The sequence below is a fragment of the Eupeodes corollae genome, chromosome 3, assembly GCF_945859685.1.
Source record: "Eupeodes corollae chromosome 3, idEupCoro1.1, whole genome shotgun sequence".
Lineage (NCBI taxonomy): Eukaryota > Metazoa > Arthropoda > Insecta > Diptera > Syrphidae > Eupeodes > Eupeodes corollae.
In genome coordinates, this window is record NC_079149.1 from 18,111,288 (window position 1) to 18,124,907 (window position 13,620).

General features: G+C 35.0%; 2 protein-coding genes across 4 annotated transcripts in view; both read right to left on the minus strand.

Annotated features, from left to right (window-relative positions):
- Positions 1 to 13,620, minus strand: part of LOC129948901 (protocadherin-like wing polarity protein stan) — a 218,737-nt gene that overhangs the window by 57,498 nt on the left and 147,619 nt on the right. The gene's annotated exons all lie outside the window — the stretch shown is intronic.
- Positions 12,165 to 12,635, minus strand: LOC129949238 (ribonuclease 3-like). The gene has a single exon (XM_056060566.1). It carries the CDS (start codon positions 12,633 to 12,635, stop codon positions 12,165 to 12,167), a length of 471 nt encoding a protein of 156 aa, XP_055916541.1.

Below are 13,620 nucleotides of genomic sequence, written 5' to 3' on the forward strand. Positions count from 1 at the left end.
ATGCAAATTGTAACGCAACTGTGAATGGTGAGCGCTGCCGTGAGATGATATCCAAATTTTTTGCCCAAATGCAAGAGCTTGACTTGCATGAAAGGTGGTTTTAATAATACGGTGTCAGATGTCATACAGCACGCAAAACAATGGACTTATTGAGAGTCGAGTTCGGTGACCATTTTATTTCACGTTCGGGACGGGTCCTAGATCGTTCGATATAACGTCTTTAGACTATTTTTATGGGGCTTTGTTAAAGCTCAAGTCTATACAGACATGTCCATTGACGCATTAGAAGACAATATTGAAGCATTTATTCGTGAGATACCTCCCGAAATTTTGGAAAGAGTATTTCAAAATTGGACTAAGCGAAGGGACCATTTAAGGGCGCACTCAAGGTCAACATTATCTTCAAACATTAAATTATGTGAAACGTTCTATTGATAAAAATAAAGATTTCATGCATTTTTATGAATTGTATGTGTTTGTTTTTGAAAACTTTATTATAGTTCTTAAAAAATCAGCCTTTTTTTACATACATGAATTTTGGATGTCAAGCAAAACATTTGTAACATTTTTATGACTTAGGCTTATGATCAAATTATAAGTGTAGAATGTTTAAATAATACTTTATTTTTTACTTAGTAATGTCAAACTGCTAAAAAGCAATACCTAAATGTTTAAAATGCCTTTTTGGGATCTTTTTGTACCTTGATGTCGAACTGAATTGGATTTTTGGGTATTTTTCAGAAATATTACAAATTAAATTGAAGCTGCAGAGATTTTATTTTATTATGTATCAGTTACTGCTAAGAATAATTTTTGTTTTCAGCGATTTCCTTGACTTGAAAAGGCTTCTAGTTTGTCAAATTTAAATGATAGTCATATGCTGTTATGGTCTTGGTTTTTAGAACTATTGAAAAACGTTTGCCGTTTCGGCAGTACACGCAGTGGAAGCTGTAAAATTAGCAAAAAGTATAGATCTTATTACATTAGCGTGCTTTATAGCCTTCCTCAATAAATGGGCTATATAATATTGAATTTTTTAAATCGGACAAGTAGTTTCTGGGATAAGCGCGTTCAAACAAACAAACAAACAAACTCTTCAGCTTTACAATATTAGTATACATTATGAGCTGTCTAAAGGATCCATAGTGAGACCATGATTTTTTAAATTATATTATAATAACTGTTATTTAAGTACGTAGGATGTTTGCAAACCTTAATTTGGCTACAAAATCAGCTTTTTATTGTCATTAAGAAATTAAGTGCGCAATGTTAATTAAAAATCTTGATATGTACTTCCAAAAAACATGTATTTCCAAAATATGGTCAAAAATGTATGTTAACGAGTTAAAAATTGCTTGAGTTGTGAGTTTGGTTAATAATTTTGATAACTGAAAAATTAAAGACTGCGAGAATTTATTGCGATTAAATTTGTCTGGTTGTAGGAGACCATTTAAGAAAATCGATTGTTAGAAAACTCCCGATGAACACATTTTTCCCGGAATGGAGATTTTTAATTGTGATGCCATTTACTCCAAGAATTGAATACTATCCAAAATAAACATTTTTCTCTTTGATAAAGTTAGATATTTTTAACTGATATTTATGAATTTGCTTTTTAGTACCTAACGCAACCTTTCTGTTAGATACTGATAATTTTCGAATATCTAAGGTTATGGTGCAGAAAGCAACTTTCTGTTAAACAACACAATATGTTTAGTTTCAGCTTTTTCATCGCTGGAATCATGTTTGCAGTGGAGAAGATTGGTTTTACTTACTGAAAAATTTACGAAGTTCAACTTTCATCTGAATGCGCACACAAATGTTTGAAAATACATTTTCCATTTTTTGAAAGCATTGATGGATATTGTGCCATCTGTTGGTACTAACTACTCCCTTAAGGTATTATAAAAAGAATATGCAAAGCATTATGCAAAATATACCACTAGTTTTTCCTTCTCCAAAGTATATTTAAAAATGGTTAAATCAAATGAGTACGGCAGTTTTTAAAGGAAGTGCAAAATTTGCTCCTCTGTCCAAGCTTTTTTAAAGCGCACAGACTGAAATTTAAGATATCGAAAAAATTTCTTTTCATGATTCTTTTATCTCAGCTGCAGTAATTTTTGATGTAACCACCTCAACTTTAACCGTTTCATAATATCTGACAGATTTAAATACCTCTTTCTTACTTTTGGTGAAGCTTTTAATACTTTAAGTTTTTATTTTAGAATCAAAAGAGTTAGATGCTCACCTTAAAATTGCTCGTCTTCAAGCTGCTGTTCTTTTTAACTCCCTCTATGTTATATTTGTACGAATGTTCTTTTCTTTAAGTAAGAATAAAATCCAATACGACTTTGTCCAATTTTATCAGTTGTACACGTCCAGTTAGGTCTTGGTGTCTAGTCAAGTTGATTTAAACTTTTGAACCACTGCTAAGGCATTTAGAAAAACTCATGGTTTCTAAATTTTAAGATCAAAAATTGGATTTTATTCAAAATACAATTTTTTTTATTTAAACTAATCAATTCTTGAAAACTCTTTTAAACAACGGTTAAACTGTCGATTTACCTTTTTAATCTACTCAATAGAAATTTCTTCTTTACGAAGTGGCAGATAACAAGACTGGTAGTTTTTTTTAAATACTTTTTGGAAAGTTTTTTCTTAACATCTTAAGGAAGTAATTAGTATCATTATATGTCGCAAAAACACTCAATATTTAGAAAAAAATGTAAACATCATTTTCGAAAATATTTTTGCGTATTCAGTTGCAGCGGATTTTCCAAAATTCCAGTCCAAATTCAAAACAAATTTTTAACTTTAACACTAGTATAGCCCTTAAAGAAAATAAAATAAGTAGAAGGAAATTGTAAGTAACTTTTGACAACTTGCCACTGCTATTTAAAAAAATAATCTAAATTGTTGCCATTTAAAAACCTTGGGAAAAAAACATCCAGGCATCCCTCTTAAAACTTCCGATATACATTCCTCGTAGTGTTCTTGCAATTGCTAGAAATTTCACAATTTTCAATTCGATAAATCGTACCGATTACACGTCATTCCAACAGGAATTTAAAAATGTTGTTTGGTTACTCTTCCTTAAAAGTTAGAACCTTCTTTTCTGGAAATTCCATGTTTTAATAAAAAAACAGACTTAATAGTTTCCTTACATACCGCAGTTTCCTTTCTCTAAAAGACTGCTTTTTCCACCCTCCCAAAACCATCAACTTGGCATCCGAAATAATTTCCTTTAGGTTCATTTCCGGATAAAAAGTTCAGTACCATTTTATATTTTTATATCAAAACAAAAGAGTCCAAAAATACTTTTCTTCTTTTATTTTATCGCACAGCACTTAGGAAAAACCAAAAAATTAAACGTCCGAAATATATTTGAACACAAAAATAAAATAACAGCCGTCTCCACTTTTCCATTTAAAAACAAAATTCTTCAACAATTTGGCAAAAATTAAACATTCCTTCACAATAAAACTTCTAATTTCCGTCACAACAAAAATTCCTCTAATTTCATAAAAGCCCTCTGTTGAGTGCCAAAAAAAGGACGAAAAAGTAGAAATACCCTTAAACAAAAAGCCAAAACCACACACCCTTTGTCTCTTTTACACAATCCTTAAGTCACAATGAAAAATATGTATTTATTGCAACAAAAACAAAGACAGAAAGAAAGAAAGGAATTTGAGTTCCTATCGTCGTAGGTTATACATTTTGGCAACATGCGGAAAATTGCTTTCGTCTAGACAGACAAGACGCCCTCTATGTACATGACGAAGAAAAAGGCTACGCCGACGAGACGCGACCATGACGGGACGACGACCGAAATAAGACGCACGGTGACGGACGAAGGCATAAAGTGTTGGATGAGTCCACTCCTTGGTGGCTCACATGGCATGCAGCAATTCGGAATCATTACGAAATACACTTAATCAATTGTGTCTACGCCATCGCCATCGCTAACGCCATTGCCACATCAAGGATCAAGGCTTTGGCTGGCTGGCATATCTCTAACCTATGTACATGTAGATTCTCCATAAGGAACCAGCAGTCTTCTATTTAAGTCTTTCAAATTTGTTTTATTCATTTGATTAAGGCACGAGCTTTGCTATGTACATTCCATATATTCGTGCAACACCACAGAACAAAGAAACATAAGGAAGGACGAAAACGTCGTTTGGTGGCAGAAGGCAGAAGACAACAACTATTTGCTTGTATCATGAAAGTAGAGTCCTTTGTTGTGGCGTGTTGTGTACAGTACAGTACACATATCCTTTCTATATATATATGTAAAGAAGACGAATAGAACATAAACACTAAACACACATTCTTTACCCAAGTGTCCTCTTAAGTACTTTGTTCTTCACTTAACGTTTTCGGTCTGTTTCTGTTGTTATCCTTGTCTTGTTATTATTGTTGTTGTATATTCGAACGTATAGTGTTGTTAACTGAAAACTAAGTGCAACGTTTAGGCAAAAAAAACATAACAAAAGGGTTGTTTTAAAAGGCCTTATGGATAGATATAGAAAATATTTAGGGGAACGATATCTTCATCTTCACCCTTTTAGCAAATCCTCTTAAAAAGCTCTACACTAGCTCCCGCCAAAAGAAGTTTAACCAAGGAAATTCTATCTGCGTTAAACTTTATCCATGTATTACTCGATGGTATAGTATCTGATGTAGAAGACCTCATTCCAGACATTCTTGGTGTGAATGGCTTCTTGATTACTATTTGGCTATTAATCGATTGGCAACTATACACGATTGTACATCTTGCTGAAGATACCATCAATGCCAAAGACTTGTTTATAGCACTCTAATAAAAGCCACGCATTTCTTGAAATAGACCAACAAGAGATTAGCTGAATGAATTGAGGCGATTGACTTGAAGGAATTAATTGAATTTGGAACGGACTTAAGTGAACAAAAGGATGAAAGGGAAAGTGTTCCTACATCCATATACTCAAGGCAGTACAAGTTTTAAGCCAAACCACGGTTTTGAAGTGGCAGAAGAACAGTTTTCCGAAACTAATTAGGCAAAGTGGAGCAAACGAGAAAATACAAAAATAGAAGAAAAGGGTTAAAGTCTTCTTCTCTTCTGGTTTAACTTTTACCAGAAGAAGAAGTGAAGAAGTCAGAACTTAACTGGGTTATCTTTCTTTTGTGAATTTTTGCCATTTTCTTTTTTAAGTGTGAGGACAAAGTTTGTGCCCTTGAGGCAAGAAGGAAGAGAGGCCAACAAGAGACAAGCATACTGACCGAATCGTCGACCTTTTGTGCCACCGATTATACGTCTACGTCCACGTACCGTACATGGAAGATAACCCAAAAGAAGGAAGATTATGAATTTTGATTTTCTTTTCTCTGTTCCTTTGTATCACTACCACCAGCAGCATCATCATATCCCAAAAGGATATGTTCATTTTTGTGGCCAGAAGAAAAGAAGATAAACGATGGCGGACGTTTTCTGTCCTTCTGTTGGATTTTTGGGGAAGGACATGGACTGGACATGCAGAAAAGAGAAGAAAGAAATTAATCTTTAACCACTTTTTCCACTTCTGAAAATTTAAAACAATTTATGAACTTTATGACAACCGATTAAAAATTGAATATATTTAATTTTTTTTTAAACTAGGGTGTTCGAGATGTATGCAAATGGCCTTGAGTTCTTTAAATATTTGTTTTTATTTTGTGTGGCTGTTTCGTCAGGAAATTGCTGAAATGAGAATTTTGGTTAAATAAAATAAGATATTTATTTTAATACTCTTTTTTTTTTTAATAATGTTTGACTTGACTTGTTGGAGTTTTGGTTTTTAACCACTTTTGAAGTATTTTTCTTGTTTAACCTTTTTCTGTATGAAATTATGATTTTTTTATGGTCAATGGAGCTCAGAGACTGATAATGACTTTAAGAAGGTTTTAAATGTGGTCGAATAATGTGCCTTATGATTATATTTCTACAAATTACAACTTCAAAAGGAAAAGTTAAAAAGTAATAAATAAAATAATTTTAAAATGTTCAAGGCTAAGTACTACAGTCATAGAAATGACAGAGACATTTTTTTAAAAACAGAAACCTAGGTTGGATGGATTGACTATAATGAATTTTTGAAGCTTGAATATCAGCAGAAAACTGCATGTTTTTCATTTGTCGACTTCGAAAGAATTCCTAATGAAATGACAGCTTAGTCTGATCAGGTCTTTTCTGGAAAAATAATCATGTTCCTCATGTGGGGCTTGTCGATGTTGGGTTTCAATTTCTTGATATGGGCAGTTGGCTTGCTCTTAAGATCTGTCATAAATTGACAGGGTCTCAAAGATTAATCAATTAAAGACGGTGCTGTTATGGATATAAAAATAGAGAATCATGTCAATTGGGTAGATCTTGAAGGAGAAACTGAAGGAAAGTGGACCATTAGGGAAAGGTTACTTAAAGCCCCTAAAGGTTATAGAAAGCCATGTGTTGACCTGGCTTAAAGTATAACATAGTCTACTGAACCAGGATATTGAGGTACTAGTCACATAAAAGACCAAGGTCATAAATTAACTCAACAGAGTTAATGACTTTATAGTGGAGATTGATCGAAGTAAAGTTTTAGATGCTTTCGTACAACATAAGTTGTCTTAAATTTACTATCATTCAGATCTAAGCAAATCTTTTGACACTAAACTGAGATATTATAGAGGCATCCACTAATAGTTAAAAGATTAATGCATCAACGTAATGGACCTAAGAAAACCTAATATCGTCAGCTTTAAGTGAGATATAGAGAAATATCTTTTATAGAAAGAATAAAAAGGTGAGGACCTAAAGGACTACCTTAAGGTACACCAGAAAAAATAACTAAAAGGAAGGATAGAAACATTTGAGACGAGACTTTCTAAATTAGAAGACATCGATCTCAGAAAAACCGATTTAAGGGCTTAATAAATTGGTTTTCAAATATTCGTAGATCTAACGGATAACTTGCCAATTACCTTGCTAAAATATGTGAAGATAACATAAACTTTATTTTCCTTTTTTTAAGTCAAAGAGCTTTAGCCATAAATTCCACTATGTTGGTGAAATTTTGTCTAGGGGAAATGCTAGAAAACCTAAATGCCTTGCAATATTTATGGAATGTGGGACAGGCAATTAGGCGCTTTTTTTTAATAATATCTTTGGGACTTTTTTTTTGGGCTGGAGTCACATAAGAATTTTTCTATATGTGTAAATGGTTTAAAAGTATCTCTTGAGCTATTAAGGGGGAAAACTATAGGGTTGCAAGACACGTTTTTAGAAATATGATGAAACATTAAATTTTGGGATTGTTATTTTAAGTCAAGATAGAATATCCAACTGTCAGCTGTTACAGTATGCCCTCGATGATGTAATTACTGATAGTGCGAATTTTTCTAAAACGTGAATTGCCAAAAATTAACATTGTCATCTCTATAATGTTAACTTCTAAAGTGAACTTCTTTTGTAAAAGTTGTTATCTTTTTATTTTTCGTGCATGCAATTTTAAGATACCGGCTCACTGTTAATTGACATATCTTCAGAAATGTTTAATGCAGCTGCAGGCTGGAGATTTATGCTTGTATATTTTACATTTGTTTGCTTTTTGTTGATCAGTTCCTGGTTATCATTTTTCGTTGAGTTGTGTTTTACTTGGTCTCAGTTTGTTTAATTTTACTCTGGGTCCTTTTGTATTGTGCATGTGGCAATGGCACCTTCACAAAAAACGCATCATTTTTTATCTATAAAATATAAGTGCCAAATTGTACATGATTTAAATTAAAAGCTGCAAACAAACTGAATCAGGACCAGGGAAGAGAAAGACGCTTAGGAAATCCGAATATCCTAAAATGGAAAATGCATTGCTCGAGTGGCTAAAAAAACAAAGAGAGGACCACGTTCCAGTTTTAACAGATCTTCTCTGCCGAAAAGCAATTTAGTTTAATTTTCGATTAAAAAAATCCTTAAATTTGAAAACTTGTTAAGGTACACAAGATACACAAATCGAAGCAAAGGCATGGTGTTCGAATATTAAAAATTTGCGGCGAAAAGTTGTCATCCATTTCTTGGAAAAACTGCATGAAACGAGAAATGTCTCTTACACCACAACAAATTTATAACGCGGATGAAACTGGCTTATTCTGGAAGCTTTTTCCTAGTAGAAAAACCGGGAAGAAAAACTAGCGGAGAAAAGATAACTTTTTTGGGCTGTACGAACGCAACTGGAACACATAAGCTTACTCCATTAGTTATCAGAAAGTCCAAATGCGCCAGAGCGTTTTACGGTTTTAAGGTTCCGCTGCTTTATAGATTCAGCAAAAATGATTGGATGACTAGTGAAATCTTTAAAATTGGTTTAACGACAGTTTTTGGACCAAAATGTTATAAATTTTATCAAGGCATTCTACAAAAAACTATTGCTTCGTGAAATTATTGCAACAAAAAGTGAAGACATTGCTACTGGGATCAAAAATTATCCTTGAGAAATGGGACCAACTTCCCGTTTCCTCTATTGCTAAGTGCTTTCAATGTACACTTCCACATGAAGAAAACTGGGAGGAAGAAGATTTAATTCCACTTTTACAATTACGAAGGACATTGCCCAAAACACTGAAAGTCGTAGAAGAAACTGCACCAGAACCAACTGAGAAATTTCGAAGAGTGAAACCGACGAAGTCACTACAGCTCCTAAAATAACAAGCTCCCAAGCCATAAAATGGACAAATACGCTGCTTGAGTACTCAGATCAAAATGAACTGGACGCAGAAACGATTTCCAGTTTGCTGAAACTAAGAGCAGTGGTAATAGAAAGTTCAAGCCAAGCTGTTCGACAATCAAAAATTACAAGTTTTGGTATGAAAAATTGATTTTACTAATGATTTATTTGTAGTTTTTTTTTTTTAATGAAGTGTACTTTCAATTACTCATATTTTATTTATTTATTTTTGTTTGAATTCAATAAATGTTGAAACTGTGATTTAAAAATTTTTTTGTTGTATTCAATGAATATAAAGATTATTTTGATCATTTTAAATAGAATTGAAAAAAGTTCCAGCAATGTGAACCCCTCTAAAATCCGAAAACGCTTTGTTTTAATTAGTTTCCATTATCGGGGACTACTCTATTTTCAGAATTATAAAGAGAACGAAATTTTTAATAATTCAAATTGGGTTGAGTAAGTATTAGCTTGAGAAGTTGAACTACATAATTACAAATAAGTACTCATCTCCTATGTACGAAGATGACTTTTTAACTTTGTTAAAATAACTTGTGTTCATTAAAAAAGAAAGAAATTACTTCGATTTTTGAAGTTAAAACCACTGAAAAAGGCAGCATATTTTTGACAGGTATAAAGCGGTCTTTCTTATCACGCAATCCTACCATATGGAGCTAAGACATGCAGTTATGTTCAGTCTTCAAATTTAGTTACACGCAAATATACTTTCTCCTTTTTTTTTATTTTATTCTTATTGAAAAGACTGCTCCTTATCTTTAAGTTTCTTTCATATTCAATGGCGCTTACATACATAGGTCGTGGATACCTAATTGCGTGTGCTACGTTGAGATATTAAAATCAGCCTCAAGGAATAAGCATATGCAAGGGAATATGCAAACATTCCACACGTTATTTGCTCATCCTTTTAGCGAAGCCCGAAGCCCTGAGCATCGACAGGTTTGGTTCGCCTGCATTTTGTATTCAAAAAAATCAAGTGGAGCTGTTTTTTATTTTGTCGCACTACTTAATCTTTTTCCTTCTTTATTTTATTTCTTTCTTATGGTTCGTGTTTAATGTTTTCATAAGCAAAGGGAAAAAAGCATTTATAAGGAAACGATCAATAAATTATCCTTATGTGGCTTCGCGCATTGAATTTCATGTGAACACTAAAATAAAATTAAAAAAGGATACACAGAAGCAATCATCATAATTCGTCCTGTTAATTGAGCTGTATTTGTCACGAGATGTCAAAGTTTGAAATGTTGGTCGGTAAGTTGTAGAATTTTGTTTGTAATTATAATTTCTAAGATGAATTAACAGTTCCAACATTCACAATGCTGTTTTTTCAAGCCATATGCAGAGTTTTTTAGCAAGATGTTTCATTTTGATATTAAAACAAACGAGTATCTTATTGATGTTTATTTCATTACAATTTACAAAGGAACACAATGTCAACCAAATGGCCAACTTAATTTTTCACGTGGACTTATATTAGGCGTTAAAGCACAAGATCTCGTTGGCTGATTGTGAATACCACTTCAAGCAACAGCACAGTCAGAAAATGTTACATGCAAAATTTGCACCTGCTTAAATGCTTTCAGTTGTGTCCGATTCATTTTCAAATAACTAAGCTCCACTACAAATAGTGATAAGTTTACTAAATGTATCACCTAAATACTTTAAACTAACCGTCTCCCACCCGACTGACGAGATCCGAAACGGAATTTCCAGAATCAATACCTCATCGTCTCCATACCACACATCAGCCCCTTCCAAAGAACAATGTTACCGTACCATCTGATAAGATTGTGACTAACATGCCTACACTCACTAAACCAATGTCCTACTTACCAGAAGTCGAATATGCCAAGCCGAGCAAGGACGACAACATAACTCAGGTGACAACTCTATCAAATGGTCTGCGAGTTGCATCCGAAAAGTGCTTTGGTCAGTTCTGCACCGTGGGGTTGGATACATGGAAACGCATGGAAACGAACCATGCAGTCATCAAACTCTTCGAATCTACCCTCGCAAGACAGCGTAGTAGGAAGGCCTATTATGTAGCCTTCACAAGCGAAAACTTTGAGTGCGCAACTGGAAGGAAAATCAAGGATTGGATTAAATTGTTTATTTATAACTTATAACTTAACTTATGGTCAAAGGGTCACCCATAAGTACTAATTTGTCCAGATTCAATTTCCGACGATAAAGAAATGTCCTCCACGTCATTCAGCCAGGGCTGAAAAAGGCTTATTTTGGGGTTTTTTCTCATTGAAATCAATACTAGTGGTTTGGTCTCTTTTTGGATCGGCTTCTTTGACTGGATCTGTGTTCTCTATGATGTTCGCAGTTGTGGGAGGTTCAGGATCCAAAACAATATAATCTCCTAAATCTTCAGACAAAGGACTTAGTGAATCGTCGATAGCAGTAGGTTTAGTTTTTCGATTTTGTTTAGCCTTAGATCTATCTTCCTTTCCACTGCCATCACTGCAAGAGGACGTCATCCTTTTTGGTGAGTGTATTATTTTCTTCTTCTTCTTAGGTTTCGAACTAACATTAGATTCTGCATTGCGCTCATCATCGTCGTCGTCAGGAAGCTCATACGACGAGATGTCCTCCCGCAATCGATACTGCTTCGGCAGATGAGATTCATCTAGATCGTCGCTGGAAAACTTCTTCGGTGGCTGCTTTAAAGCGTCCTCTAGGTCGGAGTTAACACCCCCGATTTGTCGTTTAATTCTCTTGGCAATGACCCTCTTCTGGTGATCGAGTTGCGGGAATAGCTCTCGGGAATTCGACAGTGCCTGCTTGGCTGCAATCCTTTCGGCCTATTAAATGGTGTGCCCAGTGGCTGTGGCCAATCGCCTTGATCTGAAGAACACGACCACAGTATAAACGCGGGTGTTGGTAGGACCAATAGATTTGACGACTTTATAGATGGAAATGTCTGGCTTGTCACCCTCCATTGTTCGGAAGGTGAGGCAGCATTGTTGAAGTTTCGACTTTGGATCGTTCCAGTCTTGGTTCATGACGAACATCTGGAGCCGCGGAAAGAGACTTACATGGCAGAACTGCTCGAAGTACATGAGCCCTTTGTCGACGTAAAACGCCCCAAGGAATGCTTCCAGCAAATCAACTTGATCCTTTGTCTTCATATCTGCCTTGGGATTCGAGAAGACCGCATACTGGGTCATGCCAAGATCATCGCAGACAGCCGCTTGAGTCCGGTTATTGACCAAAGACGAACGCAACAGCGACAGATGAGCTTCGTGATGCTCTGGGAAATGGCGATACAGATACTCGGAACAAATCAACTGCTGGACAGTTTCACCAAGAAATTCCAGCTGTTGATTGGAATCGTAAGAAAGATGCGTGAACCTAATACTTCGGTCGGTGAATGCCCGAGCCATAAGTCGAATGTGCTTGGATTTGATTCCAATAGAATCCTCAAAATTGGTCAGTTCCTGCGGAACTGGATATGAATGTATGCAGTGTCGGTCCCCGAGCGGGCTCGGACAAGTTCTTAATGATTTCTCTCAACGACTCATCACCTATGAACAGGACATTCATGAACACTCTGTCGGCTACGGAAATTCCAACGTCCAACAGCAGAGCTCCCATGAGGGCCTTAAAGCAATTCGCCATTGCATGACGCAGTTCCAGCTCGTGACACAAATCCAAACCGTGAGCATAAAGCATGTACTCTTCCAGATGGAGTTTCCTCAACAGCACTGCCAGATGTTGATTCTGAACAATAGCCGCACGATAGGTGGCCAAACCACCCTCCTCTAGGTCGGGAAACATAAAGAACAAGTGAATGAAACTCAGGAATTCCACCACGGCATCGTGAAGGAGCTCAAGTCTCTCATTGTGAGTGATATTCGATATGGTTTTGTATTCCTTGCCAAATCTGGACATGATGTTGATCAAAGTGTTTATTCCTCGCTTGCGCGTGTTCATGTAGTGAATCTTTCGATCGCTGTACTCCGGCTGCGAATGCCGCAGTTGGTAAGACAGTTCCTGGCATGATCCGGATTCGAACCAAAGTTCTTCTTATACGATGGATGAGTCAGTGCTAGTTGCAGGAGATACCTAAAAACCTTCTATCAAAAAAAAAATAAATGAAAAACTTGGCAAGATCTGCAAACCACAATCATCCTCAACTATGACATGAAATGCTAGAAAATTTATATGATTTAGAAAGGTTAACATTTTTCCAAGATAAAAGAAATCAAAGTTAATTGATTCGAACGGAAATAAAGGTGGCTAAAAGATATAGATGACCGCTCCTAACAAAGAGATCAATCTTCCTGAGTCTTTCAGTTAAATTAATTCTTAACGTTCTCCGATTTCTGATTTTGTCTTCGAACACCATTTAAACCAATTCAAAGAACAACATAAAAAATATCTGCAAATCCAATAAATCGGATAAAATTAAAATACTTCTTTGTTATATTTATTGTGTCGGAGAAGGATTTTTAAAAAAATATAATTTGTCTGGAAAACACCAAGATTCATTGCGTTGAAATTTTATATAACAAAAGACATGAACGACATCTTCGGACAACGAATGGCAGCATAGCCCTTAACCACAGTTATTTATATGTGCCAATACGACATCTATATGTCCTTTTTACAAAATACGAAACAAAGGAACAAATTCCAACAGAAAAATCATTTAAAGTCAACTTAATCCTTTGAGCCCGAGGCAGCAACAGTTTTATATCCTTATACTTGCTGCTTGCCTTCTGCACCGCACATGAACAGAACCATCACATCCCTAAAGAGGATATTTCAAAAGAAAATGTCTTTTTCATATACTCGTACCTATATTCGCATCACAAGGATTTTTATTCCCATTCCGAGATACTCTCGGCCCAAACGTCATTGTTAAATTTGTACA